At 34.4% G+C, this 18196-nt stretch overlaps 1 protein-coding gene and 1 long non-coding RNA gene across 2 annotated transcripts; both read right to left on the bottom strand.

Annotated features, from left to right (window-relative positions):
- Window positions 1-4665: 4665 nt before the first annotated feature.
- Window positions 4666-7214, bottom strand: LOC112179563 (transcription factor bHLH137). Its single transcript, XM_024318022.2, has 8 exons — window positions 6555-7214; window positions 6322-6477; window positions 6059-6124; window positions 5870-5938; window positions 5688-5771; window positions 5419-5604; window positions 5161-5298; window positions 4666-5034 (listed from the first exon to the last, which is right to left on the bottom strand). The coding sequence occupies exons 1-7, from the start codon at window positions 6939-6941 to the stop codon at window positions 5206-5208; spliced, it is 1041 nt and encodes a 346-aa protein (XP_024173790.1). The 5' UTR covers window positions 6942-7214; the 3' UTR covers window positions 4666-5034; window positions 5161-5205.
- Window positions 7215-8652: 1438 nt separating this feature from the next.
- Window positions 8653-9055, bottom strand: LOC121050467. Its single transcript, XR_005803077.1, has 2 exons — window positions 8965-9055; window positions 8653-8860 (listed from the first exon to the last, which is right to left on the bottom strand). It is a non-coding gene; the product is annotated as an uncharacterized LOC121050467 (long non-coding RNA).
- Between the last annotated feature and the right edge of the window lie 9141 nt (window positions 9056-18196).

Below are 18196 nucleotides of genomic sequence, written 5' to 3'. Positions count from 1 at the left end.
GAACACACCTGGGAAGATCCTAAAAGAAAAAGAAGATAACTAGATAAGGGATAGAATAGAGAATCAAAGTTGGATCGATCATCATCATTCATCATAAGTTGTAGTTTCTAGAACTGACACAATCTGCCTACCCCATGATGCTCTCTGGTTTCAACTTCAACAGTCACAGGCAGATCGATGGGACTACACTACTGGATAACATTTCATTTGCCAAATGCCAAAGAGCTAGCTAGAGTTTAATTTTCTTTATTCACATTAATGCAACGATTTTATATGATTCAAAAGTTGTATAGTATGGAATTAGCTGCACTGGTTGGTCCGATTGATTGGTTAGAGCCTAGAAAAGTATAACATGTGGGTCAACAAAAAATAGTAGGTGGAACACAAAAACCACATGGATTGTTTTCCTCTATAGGGCCAACTTAAGCATGTTTTTTTTTTTTTTGATACGAAAAGAGCCAACTTAAGCATGTCGATCAATCCTTTTTTTTTTTTTTTTTAAATGAGATTACCTAAACAGAGTTGCATATTTACTGGATCGGGTAAGATATATTTTTAAAAAAATTCGTGAATATCTTATATAATTAAGTCAATTATTGAAGAAATGGTTAAATTTTTGAACTACCATATATGCCCTCACATAATATAGATATTACTAAATAAATTATTTCTATATGAGGATAAGATAGTCAATTGACTATATCATATTTCAAAAGATTGTAATACCTCCCTTAAAAAAAGGAGAAACATCAGGAGAGAAACTGCTATAACTTTTTTTCATTTAAAAAAATAAAAATAAAAGCCAATTGACATGTGCTTAAGGGGCTAGTAGTAGTTTATGAGAATAATACTTGTTGCATCATTTAACAGCCGTCGAATTTTAAATACTTATCTTATATAATTAAGCCAATTTTTTAGTGAATTGTTAAATTTTTGAAGTACCATATATGCTCTCACATAATATAAATATTAATAAATAAATTATTTCTATATGAGAATAAGAAAGTCAATAGAGTATATTATATTTGAAAAAATTGCAATACCTCTCATGATAAAATGAGAAGATTCCCCAAAATTATGAGAGAAATTGTTATTACTTTTTTAATTTAAAAAAATAATTATAATAAAAAATATAAACCAATTGACATGTGCGGAGCACATGTTAACAGCCGTCTAATTTTAAATAGAAATTTTCACCAAAAATAGGATCAAACATCGCCAATGACAGTTGGTCCAGTTGGCAAGGGCGGACTTGAGGTGTAAACCCACACAAGTTCAATCCCCGCTACCAACAATCTCTCATTTGGTGGGCAATCTAAAAAATGTCATGCATAATTCCATACAAATGGGCTGGGCTGGGACACTGGCCAGTTTTGTAAGTCCTGTTAGGTTGAGGTCGTAGGTTTGCCCATGCCCTGGTAGTGTAGGGAAGTCTTCCTATTACCTAAACTTTTTTTCATAAAAAAAAAAATGATCGGACGTCATGTGAGAACTGTATGTTAACTACACTTTACGTTCTCTATATTCTGTATATTAGAAGTCTTTTTTGTTAAAATTATGATAGGATTTTGCAGTATAGTACACTTAACTATTTGCATATATCTATTATATCCACTGATGGTTAATTGGTCTTGTGGATCGGTATACTGTAGTGAAGTACGTAGTAATTGATCATATTATTAGTATTCAGTTCATATTATAAATCCATGTTATACATTAATAAGGTGGTAAAGCTATGGTACGTTAACAATACTCATATATGTCCTATTTCATGTAATATTTACCATTATGAAGACTCATGTACGAGGTAACTAAAAAAAAATCTTCATTAAGATAAATAAGGTCCTCGTTAGAGTAAAATAGGTTTTCATTTGAGTAATTAAGTTTAGGTGGTAATTGTAGTTCTTGTTTGAATAATTAAGTTCTAAAAGTGGTAATTATATGTATGTCATATATGTTAAGATATTGTAGAATTTTTCTTTATAATGATGTTGACCGAGAATGTTGAGTATGTCCAATTAATATTATGCAGATAATAATTCATAAAATTTATAACTAGGAGAAATTATATGGATCATCGATGCTATATATAGAAGCCATGCATTCTCTAATATCAAGCAAATAAGTACTTCCCTTCTGCATGTGATTGTAGTCAGCTCAGACTCTGCCCTATAAAAACTTAAAATTAATATAGTTTTTGGTTCATGCAATTCATTCATTATTGTCGTTCACTTGGTGAAGCATTATATACTAGGGTAAATTCCTCCTATGGTACCTGAGGTATTGCTACTTGGACAGTTTGATACCCGATGTATTAAAGGGGACAGTTTGGTACTTGAAGTTAGACTTTGTTTGACACTTTGGTACTTCTGTTAATTTTTCTATTAAATGTAAGGATAAAATTGACACTTAGAATAAATTTATAAAAACATGAGTTTGTGGGTTGATTGCCGTTCTTCGTAATTTTATAGGTATGAATTAATGTTTATGAGTTATGTTGAAGGTGAAATATTCAAATTTTATGTTAAAGAAATAAAATAATCAGATATTTTTTTTGTACTATTCTCTATGAATCCACTAATTTTTCCTCCAAACTTGGATTTTTCCTCCTCTTCATAAACACAATGCGATGATATTATTTGGTATTATTTTAGGTCTTCATCATTTTTTGGGTCATTTAGGAGAAAATGAAAATGAATTAATGCTTTTGGGTTATGTTAAAGTTGACATAATTGAATTTTATGTTTAAAAAAAATTAGTTGTACGAGACTAGTACATTTCAATGGAGTACTCTCATGGATGTTCACTATATGATTACTATATTTCTTAAACATAAAATTCGAATATTTCACCTTCAACATAACCCATGAGCATTAATTCACATCTATAAAATTATGAAGAAAATCAACCCACAAACTCATGTTTTTTTATTATATATATATATATATATTTATATATATATATATATTCTAAATGTCAATTTTATCCTTACATTTAATAGAAAAATTAACAGAAGTACCAAAGTGTCAAACGGAGTCTAACCTCAAGTATCAAACTGTCCCCTTTAATACATCAGGTATCAAACTGTCCAAGTAGGAATACCTCAAGTACCATAGGAGGAATTTACCCTATATACTAATATACATGCAAGCATCTGTGGAAATTATTCTATGAACCGACGGTGTAAATAACCTAACACTTATAAGATGATCTCAACTTTTGATATTTAAAATTAATATTTTATTAATAACCTAAGAGTGTATTTAATATAATCTAACAATCTATTTATATCAGTGCAAGTGCACGTCAGTGCACTGAATCTTCCCTCTGCAAACTGTAATGGCTTTTTATTTCTGAGATTGATCGATCTGCTAGTATCTGAACAACAATTATTTCTCCTTGTTTGGTAAAAGCATTGAATGAGAACCCTGCATGTGACAGTCATGTGTCCTCGAGGTAAAAACGATTTGATGGGAGTAGTGCTGTAGTGGTCCTCTGAATAAATAGTATGAACATTCATACTTTGGTGAAGAGAACAATTATTTCTGCTCGATCGCCATCTTCTCATTTATGTTTCTGTAACGGCGGAATTAAGAGCATCCGTTCAATTTGCAAATTTTTTTTTTTGAAATTCGATGATTGACATGGGAGGCAAAAGCTTCATCGATGCAGGTTTAATTAATGGGAGAGGAAGATCCACAGTGCATTAAAGATCAATCTTTTGCATCTTTCCTTTAGGAAAAAAAATTTAAGGATGGCAGGTGGTACTTCATCTTTGAGCAAGTTAAACGAAAAGAACGGAGGTAATTCATTAGACGATGATCTTTTCTTGTCTGCTCATGAAAACTTCTGAGAAAACCAAATCGATCTTCGTGGAGTTTAATAGAAATACGAATAACTTATCGAGGTTCATTGAGTTTGGTAAGTCAACTCTAGTAAGTATACACAACTATCTTCATATTATATGTTTTATGTTATCACTTTTGCTTTAAAAGATAGACTAATATATGTTAGATAGAACACAGTTGTTTTTATTAGTAAGTTTGTTCGCAAAGTGAACTTTTGTTGACTATTAAGCTTTTCGTTACCATATAATGTGACTCAATAATTTAAGTAGTACATTTTTTAAAATTCATACAAGAAACATCCATGCCAAAAAAAAAAAAGGAATAAAACTAAATCAAAACTCGTTTGGTCACTAGTTAAATCCGGTATACAAAATATAGTCTTTCGGATGGTAAGCAGAGCAGAACCAGAATGTTTGGCTCATCTTAACACCAACCATTGTGCTAAAGAGTAAAGACCAAAGTAGTGAAGTAAGTGATCGGCATATTTAATCTGCTGCTGTGGATGAGATGCTCTGTCCAGAAGACTTCAGAACCGTTAGATAGGTGGGATACTGGGATAGGGGGAATGAACCACAGAAAGCTCAGCTCACAAATAAACGCCAAAACACAGAGAAAGATTCCAACACAACAACTGCATAACCAGTCATGTCAACTACACCCTCCCACGAAACCGAATCAAACCCATGCACTCTCCTTTCTAGGCTTTTTATTACTTCCTCTTCTTTCTCGAATTAAGTACCATAAGGAAAAAAATATTAAAAAGATAATAAAAAAGTAACTGAAATAACAGGAAAAACTGTAACCTCAGAATAATGAATGAGTCAAAGTATTCAATGCAGGGTTTACTAATAAATTTTTATTACATTGTTATATTTTACATTGATAATACAAAGGTAACAGGGTTCTTGGAATTTGTGCACGCAAATGATCCATAATGGACAGGAACAAGGGATCTAGAAAAGATCTTGGTCTTTTTTGGTCCGGTCTGTATCTGTCCTTTTGATTTGTGTTCTTTCTTCTTCATCCATTGAAATTGCTGCCCTCCACCTTTATTCATATATTGTACTTGGAACCAGTGCCTTTGGTTTAACTTAGTTGAAGAAGAAGCTAAGCTAAAGCAATGCTAGCCCTCTCCAATGGAACTGATACTTGGCTTTGATTCTGCTTTATAGTTCCTCATAGAAAACTGGAAAATACAGAGCTTTATAAGTCAACAAAGTAAAGATGGTTTTTTTATTAAAAAAAAAAAACTGATTAGAACCAACAGTGTTTATTTTAAAAAAAGTTGATGAGACAGGAATTGAGGGCCAACCATATGCTTGGTAGGGCAGGCAGCTTCTTGGTGGTGCATGTTGTATTAATTGAAAGAACACAAGTTGTTGCTGAACCCAGATGGATTAAGAAAGCTTTGTCTTTGATCTTCCACATCCCACAATGGGCTCTCACTGTCCTGAAAATGATATGTTTGTCATGGTCAGAAAAATGTTATAATATTACACCCCCAAGTTGTAACATCATGCTCTCTCTCCGATTAATTGGTTTAACATATATATAATATAAATAAATATACCTGATGGAAGGCAGTCGGCCTCTGCGATTGCTGAAGTAGAAGTGAATCCAGAAAAGGATAGTTGTTAGTAGCCGCTGTGAAGCTGGTGGTGGCGGCAGTGGTGGTGGTGACAAAATTGGTAGAGGTATCAGCAAAATCTGTTGGCTGCGTTGGGCTGCATTGTGGTCCACTTGAAAATGGTGATGCCTGACCATTCATATAAATACTATCAGCTTTAAGAAATTTGGTGATTGACAGTTTAAGTGTGTAGAGTAACTTTCTTAGTATACCTCTTGTTTGACCATCAAATCACCAAGGTCTGGTCCAAAGTCATAGAACATTGGATTCACAGAAGCAAGCTTCATTGAGAGAAACTGAAAAGAAAAGATGGTAATTTTAATCACATTGGTTAAAACTTCATTCACAATTTACACCAATAGATAGTAAAAGACTGGTTCAATTATAGTGGTACCTCCACTTGATTTTGTAGGGACTGAACATAATTGATAATCTCATCCAACATCACAGCCCTTCCGGTTACCTATTATTTAAGCAAATCCACATGAATATGTCAGAAAATTAAACCACAAAACATATACACAAGTCCCTATTCTTTTAACAAAGACAAGGTGAAGACAAGGAAGGTAGGGAGGTGTTCCACCTTGTCACAACCAGGAACAAGTCTTTGCAACATCTTCATCCTCTCACTGATTTTTTCTCTTCTTACCTGAAATGCACAAGGATACAAAATTAAGAAGGTGGGCACAATTTGAACTTTGGGAAACCATTTCGGGCATGTATTGAAATTAAATGTTTTTTTGTGGATAAAAGGTGCAAATCTGAAATGATAGGCTGAGAATGGACTCCAAGTGTTAGTTATTTGTTTATGTCTAAGAAACCAGAAGTAGTAGTAGGAAATAGTACCCTCTCTGCAAGGCTATGGCTATCTGTAGCTTGACCCCTTCTTGCTCTAACATGAATGTAACCTGTTGGAGGTTCCACTTCTTGTACAGCTTTCACTTGCTCTTTCTTTTCAGCTTTGGGCTTCTTTTCCTCTTCAGCTTTCTTTGGCTTCTTGACCTTTAAAGAGAAACAATCAAAATCAAAATCAAAGAACCCAATTTTTGTAGAAAAAAGATCTGAAATTCTATGTTTACCTTGGATTGAGCAGAATTGGGTGATGACCCATTTCTGGTTCTTCTCTTCCTTTCCATGGGAGTCATCACTTTCTGAGTAACCTGCTCGCCAGTCTCAAGCTTATCCACCACAGCTGAGGACTCTGGGCTCTGTTTTTTGGTCACAGAAGGCTCATTGTCACTAAAAGTTGCAATCTTTGTGGAGCTCTGGTCAATACATGAGCTGCTCTCGGCAACTCTTGCACTCTCAACAGGAATATTCATTTGCTCAACTAAAGGCTCAGATGGGTATTGAGATTGAGAGAAATGGTTGTTGTTGCTATTAGTACTGGTAGGAGTGCCTGGAAAGAAAATAGAGTCAAAGAGAAAGGGGTGGTGGAGTACATGTTGGTAAGAAAAGGCTGCCATGCTACTATATCTGCAGAGAAAGATAGTGCTTTGGAATTGGAAAATGGAAGTAATCAGGAAAGTGATGGAAGAGGGGCGTTGATGCTTGGGTTGATGATACAAGTGAAGGCAGAAGTAGCAGTCAAGAAAAGTAGTGGGGTCTCTGTGAGAGAAGACCAAGAAGGCAGAGGCTTATATAGAGAGAGAGATCAGGAGGTAGATACTATAGAGCGAAGGAGATGAAACTGAGACACTTAAAGCCAAAATTTGTAAAATCTTTTGGTAACTCATTCCCATGCAAAGTTTCTCTGTACATTTGACCAGTCTTATCTCACCAATCTCTTTCCCTCTTCTCTCTCTCCATTAATATATATACATATACACACATTGACACATAGTACTTTTCTGACCTCCTCATATATTAAAAAATACTTGACGAACTCGCTCTTTGATTTGATTGTATATTCATATCTCGATTGTTCAGTTTTTAAATCTTAATATATAGATTATTTCTGTAAATTTTCAGTCAAATTAATTATTATTAAGTTATCGAATTAGATTAAATCAATTGACGAACTGAATATGTCCAATCTGAACCGTTCATGCTCATAAATATAAATCACAATTTTGAATGCCTTAATAATTGTCAATTTGGCTGAAAATTTACAGAGATGATCTACTCATATATACCTAAAAATTGAATAGTTGAGATGTGAATATGTCATCGAAAAGTGAGTCTATCAAGAAAATTCACATATTTTAATATATGGCAAGGTCCTTAGCACAGAAGCACTGTATGTATGCATGTGTGTGTGTATCGAAAGCAAAAATTAAGAGAAAGAACTAATAGGGGTTGGTCTAATCATGGTGGATTGGTGGCTACCATAACAAGGTAGCTTCTGCAAAATTTAATGATCTTTGCACCCAAAACTATTTTCTTAGCATAGGACTATATGACTCACCATGGTTTTAAGCTACAGTTTCAGTCGGTGAGCTGTGATCCATTGGTAAATTATAATACAAACATTGTAAAAGTCATGAGTTCGATTTTCACTAACATATATAAGAGTGAGGTGGGCTAAGAATTTTTATTTTATTTTAACTACAATTTCAATGTGTAGTAGAAGACTGGATGGGCCTCTGAACAATATTGTAATTCTTGTACTTATTAATGTGAAAATAAATCTCTTTTTTTTAAGAAAAAAAAGTGAGAATAAACTTATTAAAAGCAGACTGAGACACCTTCAAGGGCTAAAGTATCACTATCAGAAGAAATTGCTAACTATTAATCTTCGCTCTGCCGGTGAGAGTTTGTGACTATTTTACTCATAAAAAGAAGTTCTTGTTTTTTGTTTTTATTTGGTGAAGTATTATCTCCATATTGAATAATTATTGTCCAAAGTTTTTCTTGTTGCACCAAGGCCTCTAAATTCTTTTTAGGACTAAATTTAGTTTACCCCCTTCAATATTATGACAAATATCAGTTTAGTCCCTGATTTTTTTTTTTTTAATCACGATCGTCCTTACACTTTCAATTTCCATTACCCACATCCAAATTTCAAAATTAGCTCCGACCATGACGTCATAAGCTGACTTAGCACCGACATGAGGACCCACTTTTCAACCTTTGACCCTCAATTTGGACAAAATGTCCAAACTACCCCATATTCTTCTTATTCCAAAACTTCACCTTTCACTCTTACTATTTCTGGTTTCAGATGGAAGTCAAATATGAAAAATTACACATCTTATCAAATGAGCTTTCAACATCATACACCACCACCACCATAGTAGTTAATCTCAAACCTGAACATATATGTGTTATTAGGAGCAAGACCCAGTTCGCTAAAGAGGTCAATCCTTTGACTTTGTGGAAGACGTGACCAAATTAATGCCTCCATAGGTACCGTCCAGAACCCAGATTCCATGGCTGAGCAAACCTGCAAAAAATGCAAGCCCATAAGTCTAGAACCACATATGGAAACTTTAACCCAAAGCGAACAAAAGCTAGAAGAGAAAGATGAAATCTTTAGAAATGGTTTACCTTAGAAAATCGATTGGGAGAGTTTCTGGGTTTTTGAGGTGGGTATCATCATCGGTAGGTAATTGGGGCTGCTCAGGTTTGAGGTTTTTGTGTAAGACTTTATTGAACTAGACATCAACATTTTCACTTAAGCTGACATTGTGAGGAGTTTTGGAGTTCAGTTTGTAACATCTGTGAGTTAAATAAAGTAGTAATCGAAAATGATTTTATTTAATGCGATATGTTTTGAATTTGAAATTCAAATTTTGTGATCATCCATATCAATCCTTATCAGACAAATAAAGAGGTTATTCGACAGTTTCTTGATGGAAGAAACTGTCTCAACTGTTTTGCTGATATAAAAGGATTGTCAATCTGTATTGATCCCTGCAAGAACACCATAACTCATATTCTTTTGTCCATCACAAAATTGAGACTAAAGGGTGGATCTTGGAGAAGAGAAATGGACACAAGCACTCCATCATCATCGTGTTAGTATTACATGTTCTTTTAATTCTGTTTTAAGTTTAAATTCCTACTTTGCTGCAGATTATGTTTCTCGTTTATGATTCATGTTATTGATTATTAACAATCTTGTATTTGACATAGTTATTATCTTACTCATGTCAATCTGTTTATATTAATGAACTCATAATACATTTTGATCCTATAGATCAATTTCTCCAGAAATTGAATATGCAGACTTTGTCATCATTGTTCTTGATGTTTTAATTATCTGAGTTGCTATATAAGTTCTGTTTTCATGTTTTGACACAAATTTATATCTTACATTTTGAGGATGAAAAGGCCGACGAGAGTGGCCGAGAGGAAGGCCAAGTCTCCTTGCGGTGATGGTAGTCTATCAAAGGAAGCCTCGTTGAGCTCAAATTCAGTTACCTTCTGGTGGCTGTATCTCCGCCATCAATCTACATTCTTCAATCTCAAATTCAAACAATTCATAACCTACATTCACACACAGGATTGCTAAATTACCAATAAACACCACAAATCAAAAATCAAATTAGGGTTTGGACAGTAGTATAGATGAAAGGAAAGAAGGCTAAGAACATGAGAAGGCTCGGGCTGCCCTTGACGAGATTGTTCACCGGAGTATAGAGAACTCTGACGAAGGAGAGGGCGGTGATCAAGATAGCGCTGCTCACATCAGCGCTAGAGTCTGTTTTAGAAATTTTGGTTGAATTGGATTGTTATGTTGGGTTTGGAATTGGGTGTGGATTTAGGGTTTTGAAACGTGAGGTGGAACAGCTCGACGGATTAGAGAAATTAGAGAAGGAGACGAGGTTTGGGTTGACTTGTTAGAGGAAAAACGTCAAACGAGGAAGAAGATCGAACTCTCCGTAAAAGGGAAATGTCCCATTTGCCCTTCTTATGGGGTGAAAATTTGAAAAGTAAGCCCTCATGTAGGTGCCAAGTCAGATTGTGACGTCATGATTGGAGCCAATTTTAAAATTTGGATGTGGATGACTGAAATTATAAGTGTAGGGATGATCACGATTAAAAAAAAAATCAGGGACAAAACTGAAATTTGTCCTAAAGTTAGATGGGGCAAACTGAATTTAGTCATTCTTTTTATGAAACAAACTCATAAATTAAAATTTTTACAGTTGATCTAAATGGAATGTTAAAGATATAAAAGAAAAAAACAATTCGGCTAGATAGTCATAGACCGACCACTATGATCAAAAGTTGTAATGGCATAAACTACAAAGTTAAACTCTCAATAAACATGTTTAAATTGAATAATTTTTTCTTTTTCTTTTTTAAAGATGATTAAAGGGTTTCACTCATGCCCCCATGGTAACTCGAACTCATGATTTCGTACATAGGTAGTGGGTGCTCTAACCACTAAGCTAACACCGCTTCGTTTAAATTGAATAATCTTTGAATAGCCAATAACAATTAATTTGAGATTTTTTTTTTGGATAATTGCATGATATATAAAGGGGAAAAATGAAAAATAAAAAAGTTCATTATGTTTTAGGGGTTTAGGAAGAAGTAAATTAATTTTTTTTTTAAAAGTTGTTTATGCTACATACGTATGCAAACTTTCTTAAGAAAAATGAGAAAACAACACTAATATATATATTATGTTTGAACATCAACCTACAAATTTTGAATGAGTTTAGAGATTTTTGATCTTCCCCGGTCCTACAAGGAAGATATCATCACAATAACACATAGTATATGATTTTTCTCACAAAAACCCACACACATTCCTGGTGCATTTTTTTTTTTTTTGTCTAAAACACAAAGTTTAGATTTCTTGTGTGTTCTAAGCTTAGAAATGGAATTCGAAACAAAAATATTACCACCAAAAAGTACATTACATCAATTGTTGGTTGGATTTGGCGAGAGAGTGTCCCTTGAAGCAAAGCACCACTAATTACGCCACATTGCAAGTCAAATGCCTAACGTCTTTTAAGTAGCAATGTGTCCATTGTATAAAGAAGTTAAGGTCTTTTATGTGCCTAACCTCTATGCGTGACAGTGGATCCTGTACAACAAAATAATGCAAATTTAGACTTCCCTTTCCAAAAATAACATATTTCAAAGACCCTACTCTCTTAGGTTACTTTTGATGATCTGACATTTACTCCCTTGGGTTTTTAAACCTACTATTTTTATTTGCATATGCATTTGTTCGATATAGTCCCCAAACTATACTGCACATGTAACTATGAATAGGGGTCAATCCACCTCCTAGTTTGTACATGTAACTATGAATACGGGTCAATCCACCTCCTAAGTCTGTAGAACATCAATATGCCATACTTAAGGTCCGTCCACGTCCTAGATTGTTTGTTGTAACTCTATAACTAGGTTCTTCCCCTATTGGTTTAGTCGTCAATTAGGCTCTAAGCTAGCATACGACAAGTCTCCTAATAATTCCTCATTGTCGGCTCATATCCGTATGCCTAAGTGCCAAAAAAAATATCAGGACATCTGTTCGCACACTTTATATATTTTCTATTTAGAAGGTCATGAATTTGACTCTAAAATAATTAATCAATAATTAAAAAAAGAGATTGAAATTCTGTACAATTTGTTTCGTGCATAAAATAGTTATACTTCCGTATTAATTTGTTTATTTTTCTTAAAGAAACACAATAACATATCACATCGTCAGATTGCAGCTTAATTACCTTTTATTAATTATAACCTTTACGGCTCTGGGAAATTCTATTTCAGTATTTCATGTGCTTTTGGTTTTGGAAATCAACGACCTCAAACTTTTCAAAAAATTTAATGTTGCTCAGGAGTGTATTTCATGCACTGTCAGTGCATGGGTACTTGCAATATGAATGAATGTATTTTTTTATATATTAAAATATATAAAGGAGTGGATTAGATGAGTAGCTGTTATTTTTTTAGAGATTAAAATAACCGTCAGTGCACTTGCATTGTCGGTGCATACAATCCCCTCCTCACCGTGAGAATTTTCATCCAAATTTTTGTCAAATGATGCCATGACATAGATATTTCCGCCTAGTAATCCACACTTGACTATCATATTTTAGTCGAGGGCATGTACGATTAAGCGTTTGAGCGGGAAGAAAAACCAGAAAGGATGCCCTAAAAAAATGAACGAAGGGTTTGATCATGGATCAATTCATACTTACAGAGTTTAGAATAACGAAACAGAGTAGAAGAACTAAAGATAATCGACTGGGAAGGTCAGAACAAAAAAGATGAACAGCATTCGGACAGGGATACTACACAGTACTAATAGAACTCCAGTAGTAGAAATGGTGGGTTGTGAAGATTAATGGAAAGTTGGAAACAGTACGGTACTAGCATTTTTTTTTTTGGTCGAAGATATTACTGCCATACTGCACGTCCAATCTTATGTGAAAACTCCTGGGAGTCTGCCGTTTTTTGCTTGCTGCTGCTGCTTCTTCTTCTTATTAATGCTTTTGAAGCATAATAAGGTTCACGCATATATGTGTGTGTGTATTTCTGCATGAATATATCTAAATAAATTTAAATCTGTATGGATTTCCTATGGATTTAAATCAAATTATGGTGAAGGTACGGACTGATCCATCAAAAGTATGATTTTTTTTTTTTAATTGAATCGAAATAGGTATATATGATGGATTCGCGAACTGTAAGGTATCTTTCGGTCCCCAGGATGTCTCTCTTTCTCGATCAGTCTGCAGGTGTAGTTTGCACCACACTAGCTAGACTACAGTAGACTACGTACTACTGCCGTGAAAGGCATCATTCATCCTACTGTGTCTTTCTGGTTCTGCTTCGTCTGGACTTTGGGTTCTACTGCCCAGTTTATCATGTATATATGGACTATTGTGGTCCCTCGCTAGTTACTCACTGCTATAAGCTATGGATCGATGATCAAATTAATCATGCATGTTTTATGTTTAGTGTATGAACAAATTAATAACGGCTTGTTGTTGTCACCCGTACGTTGTGATTCATCGAAATTTATAACGGCTTAATTAGTAGGGTTTCAGCTTGGTATTTGGTATTTGCTTGAAACTCAATTTCTTAAGTTTAAAATGACTATAATTTTCCCGCGCATGCAAATTAAGTTTGCTTTTTTTCATTCTTAACGAAACTCAAGTGTAAATAGATTCTTCAACGATTCCAAATTACATAAGCTACAACAAAATTAAATTTGCGCGTAATATAATACATAAATTTCTTGATAATTCTTCGAAATTTGTCGGTTGAACTTTGAATGGAATCCTGGCTTTCAAAGGGCTAGCTATGCAATTCAAGGACAAATGACTACTGGTTGAGAATTTATTGCATCTTTATGACTGGCTAGTTAGACCTCAAAGATCGAAAAAGACAGGTGCACAGCAATAATAATCACATTTTCGTTGTTCTGATTTTCTCGTCTTCTCCATACTTCTGAGAGATTAAACTTATATTGCATCGATCAGTACATGTCCATGCCGAGAACGTTGAATACATGCATATAGTTTTTGTGTGTATATAACTATGTATACACACACACACACACTTAATTTTGTTGGAATTTATGGATTGGTGGGTGCATGTATGATTCATGCAAGAACAGTTATTATTAATGATGGATATGGATATCATATCTTGTGAGCGAGACTAGTCTTCTTCGCGTGAATAGGGGGGGTACTTTTCAGTGTCACCATTTTTAATAGCTCAATAAACAAGACTGGTCTGATACTATAGTCGGTGCGTACATAGCTCATAGTTATGTTACAGAGGCACTAGCTTTTGGATTAATTGATCTTGAATGCGAGGGTAAATGTAACGATCGATGGAATAGTTAATTATAATCGAATTTCAAAGTTTTAGTTAAGAATCAGAATAATGTCGGTTAGGACTTGAAGAGTGATTCTAAAAATCTCTCTATCTCATCATCTTACGTATTTTAGCTTGATAAAATGTTGATAAATTCTAATACATGCAAGTAGCTTCTCCATTGGTTTTCACTTTGTAGTTCTCTACACATAAAGGGGCAGTGGCGGACACAAGATCTATCTATATGGGACTGAAATTTCTTGAAATAAGTGGAATGAACCTCAACGAAGAAGCTGAGTTATTATTTGCTATTAATGCTTTCACAGCAATAAATGTTTTTTTTTTTCAAATTCTTACTTTTCTCAATAGGAATGAAAGAAACAAACTATATATATATTTTTGACTGGAAATTATTTTATGCACCAACATAATAACTATCGATCAATACAACTATAAATATATAGCAGAAGAAAAAATAAGAATAAAAGAATTTCCAAAAAAAAAAAAAGGAAGAGAACCAGCAAGCAACAACATGCAAAGTACTGCTAATTAAGAATAAGGCCTCGTTTGGTTTGTTGAAAGGAAGTTGGTTCCTTGGTCTTTTCCATGAGCATGGAAAACTAAGGTGACGTTCGGTAACGTTTTCATGTCATCTTTTTCATTTTATAAAATGAAAATAGCTTGAAAATGCATTCTTTGGTCTGTTTTCAAAAATGCAGAAAATAATTTTTTATTTTACTTATAAAACAAGAAAACGACAAATAGACGTTTTCACATTTTCATTCTCATATTTTAGAAAACACAGAGATATATTTTCCAAAACAAAGAAAAAAAAGAACGTGCTCTCTTATTCCATATTCTCACGTCGCTCTCTTCTTCTCAGGTCTTTCTCCCATCTCTAATCACCATCTTCTCTCGTTTTTGAAAATTGTTTTCGGAAGAAGCTACCGGACACATTTTCGGATCTCAAAAATCCAATCTTGTTTTCTCTTTTTAATTTTCAAAATTGGTTTTTGAAAAATCATTTTTAAAAACGTTACCGGACAAGCCCTTATTTCCCATTATTTTCTCTTCCAATGTTTGGGAATATCAGGAAAGTAATATGAAAATATATGAAGGTCAATTGACATAATTCAACTAATTAAGAGTCTAAAATGTAGCTAAAACAAACATTATTGGAAATGTAAATAATAAAGGTCAATCATTGAAGTTCGTACTAAGTACCACGTCTTACTGTGATCCACAACCAATGAGACAAACTTAAAAATGCTCTCTCTTCTCTCGAGAGCAACCCTAAAGCCGCAACCGGCCTTGATTGGCGGCAGCGGCACTGCAAACTTTTTGACTCTTGACAGAGAGGATTCCCGGCTACACAGTGGCTCGGTAAATTGGATTTGGAAGGGTGGCTCTGCCACCCTTTCTTCTTCCCTATTTGGCGGCTATAACGATTGGTGTCGACGATATCGGGCTAGTATTTTAGGTGGGCTGAAACCTCTGATGGCGGTCGGCTTGGTTGCTAAGGCACGAGTCTTCTCACCTTCAACTTTGGTGTTTGCGTTGGGCGATGTGGGATGGAGACTCAATGATGGCAATGGTTCAGATCCGATCAGGGGTGGTACCTTGGATTTTGACTCTGTTTTGGTGGCCGTGAATGATACCGGTGGATGGGGTCTTACGCCTCCGAATGGGAGGCTAGGCGATAGGATTATTGGATTGAGCTTTCTGATCCTGCAGGATTTCGGGCTGGTGCGGCGGTAAGGCAAAGCTCCCTGCTCAGGTCAAAGGATGCAGTGGATGGGCCTCTTAGGCCTTGAACTAGTATGTGGGCCATAGTTTTGGGCTCACCTATCTAGGGTTTCAAGTGGGTGGGATTACCCTTTTGCCATGGGGTTGGATGGATTGGGTCACTATGGCCCACAGTACTGTTTAAATTTTGTTTGGGTCGCAAAAATCAGAGCCTTAGTTAGTTACATTTTATATCTGCTTAGAGGTTTCTTGATTTTTGTTAGAATAATGATGCGTGAATTTTCTAAAAGGTGGGTGTACTTGGGACTTTTTGAGTTTTTATTATTCTAGAAGAGGGATTTCAGGAGGTTTTGAGGAACGATTTTTTCTGTCAACCACATAAAGGTGTTTCGTTTTTGTACTGTTTGCTGAACTTAATGAAAGAACTGACCTATTTCGATAAAAAAAAAATATCGCGTCCTACTAGAAACAAACATGGAAGTGGCAATCATGGGAATTAATAGTTAATTAAAGAGAATGAACTATTCATGATGTGTTTGTACTTGTCTTTGGTTAACATATATTTTCCATTAGATATTCTAAATCAGTAAAATCTTTTGTTTTCTAAAGTTCTCATTTGCCTAATTAGGACTTACATACCGTCATTAGTTACTTAACACATTGTTTGTTTAAGGATTTAAATATTACACAAATTCAAGGGCAGCACATCGGATGAACTGGTAAGATAAAACATGTTTCCATCGTTTTAGCTTCAAACGAAAAAAAAACCAGTACAGATACAACTAGGCATGCCGTGGTCAAATATGAGAGTTTGGATTTTACCTAAATTGATTTATAGTACGTACTACTCGATCGATCCCGGGCTTTACCTAACTTGGATGTTTCCGCAAGAATTGACCAGTCTTTTTGTTCTGTTACATATACAGTAGAAAATACCAATCACTTTCATATTCATGCATCTAGCTAGCTAGCTATTACCGGTATAACAACCTACATAAAACTCGTGGAACTTATTAAATCGCAGAAGGAAGAGGAGAAATCTTGACAAACATTATATGCAAGCTCTGCACACTTGCACAGGGAAAAAAAATGATTGAGTCATTTGTGAGAATGCAGAGTGTTTGTCACACATTGAAAAAACGAAACCTCATAAAAATGTTGACTTTGGACTTTGGCCCTCTTTAAACATTACTAATTACTTTAAGTGTGACGCTCAAAATTATCTTGCGATGGTATCAGAGTGGAACGGTGAGTCCCATGCCCCAGTGAAATTTTAGTGTTATATATATATATATATTTCTTGTTGCCCTGTCGTAGTGGTAGAGACATCTATATATATATATATATATATGTATGTATATGTATATGTGAGGCTGGTCCCTGGTTAACAGCAATGTGTTAATATTTCTTTCTTTTTTTTAACATTAATACTATTATTTATTCTCATAAAAAAACATTAATAGTATTCTTTCATATACCTTCATTTTTTGAGTTAAAGAAATATATTCATCACAAGTCAAAACCATATTGGATCGAATACTCGTCCGGTAGCAGACCCCAAGACATTTGCTAGGCCGAAGGCCAGCACCTGTAGGGCGCCACTGGACAAGGTCGAATTCTCACAGACGAAAACCAGGTTTTGTGTTTTTAGGGTTTCTCTCGAGGAAGAGACCTTCGGATGCTTCTTTCATATACCTTCAAAAGTTCAAAGATAAATTATATTTCTGTTATGAAACAAACAAATATGGATGGTTCTAACAACACTTACTACTACTATAATGAACCGTCTATGTATTTTATAGAAATGAATAACTAAAAGGTCTTCAATTTGATTTATTTTTTACAGAGCTAATCATTATATAACGTTATGCAACATGAATGGTTGGATTAGAAAATTATAAAGTTATTAAGCCTTAATTGCAAGAGATGGTGAATTTGCTCATTTACCCTATGGGTGAAGCTAAGAATTGTTCCTTATAGAATTCAATAATTTTGTATGCCGTTTTGTTAGAGGTCCAAGTCATATATGGGTGCAAACCGATAAGCCAAATGAATTCAATATTTTATTTATATTTATTTTGTTCCTCTTTTTCGGAGATTAGCTCTGAGGAATAAGTGCCACCATTTTGAAATATGCTTAGGACTTATATCATAAGGTGACAACACTTTTTTTCATTAAACAGTATATTCAAAAGAATGTATCTTTGTCAAAAATCATATGGCCATATATGACTCACGG

Source organism: Rosa chinensis, chromosome 7 (assembly GCF_002994745.2).
Source record: "Rosa chinensis cultivar Old Blush chromosome 7, RchiOBHm-V2, whole genome shotgun sequence".
Classification (NCBI taxonomy): domain Eukaryota; kingdom Viridiplantae; phylum Streptophyta; class Magnoliopsida; order Rosales; family Rosaceae; genus Rosa; species Rosa chinensis.
This window is presented reverse-complemented; position numbering and strand designations above follow the sequence as displayed.

What these genes read in the sequence shown, in the direction of transcription:
- LOC112179563 (XM_024318022.2), bottom strand. Translation starts at nt 6,941, where the DNA reads ATGGCAGCCTTTTCTTACCAACATGTACTCCACCACCCCTTTCTCTTT. An exon ending in TTGTTCCTGGTTGTGACAAG is followed by an intron (nt 5,939 to 6,058) that starts GTGGAACACCTC and finishes CTTAAATAATAG; the next exon opens with GTAACCGGAAGGGCTGTGAT. An exon ending in ATTTGATGGTCAAACAAGAG is followed by an intron (nt 5,605 to 5,687) that starts GTATACTAAGAA and finishes ATGAATGGTCAG; the next exon opens with GCATCACCATTTTCAAGTGG.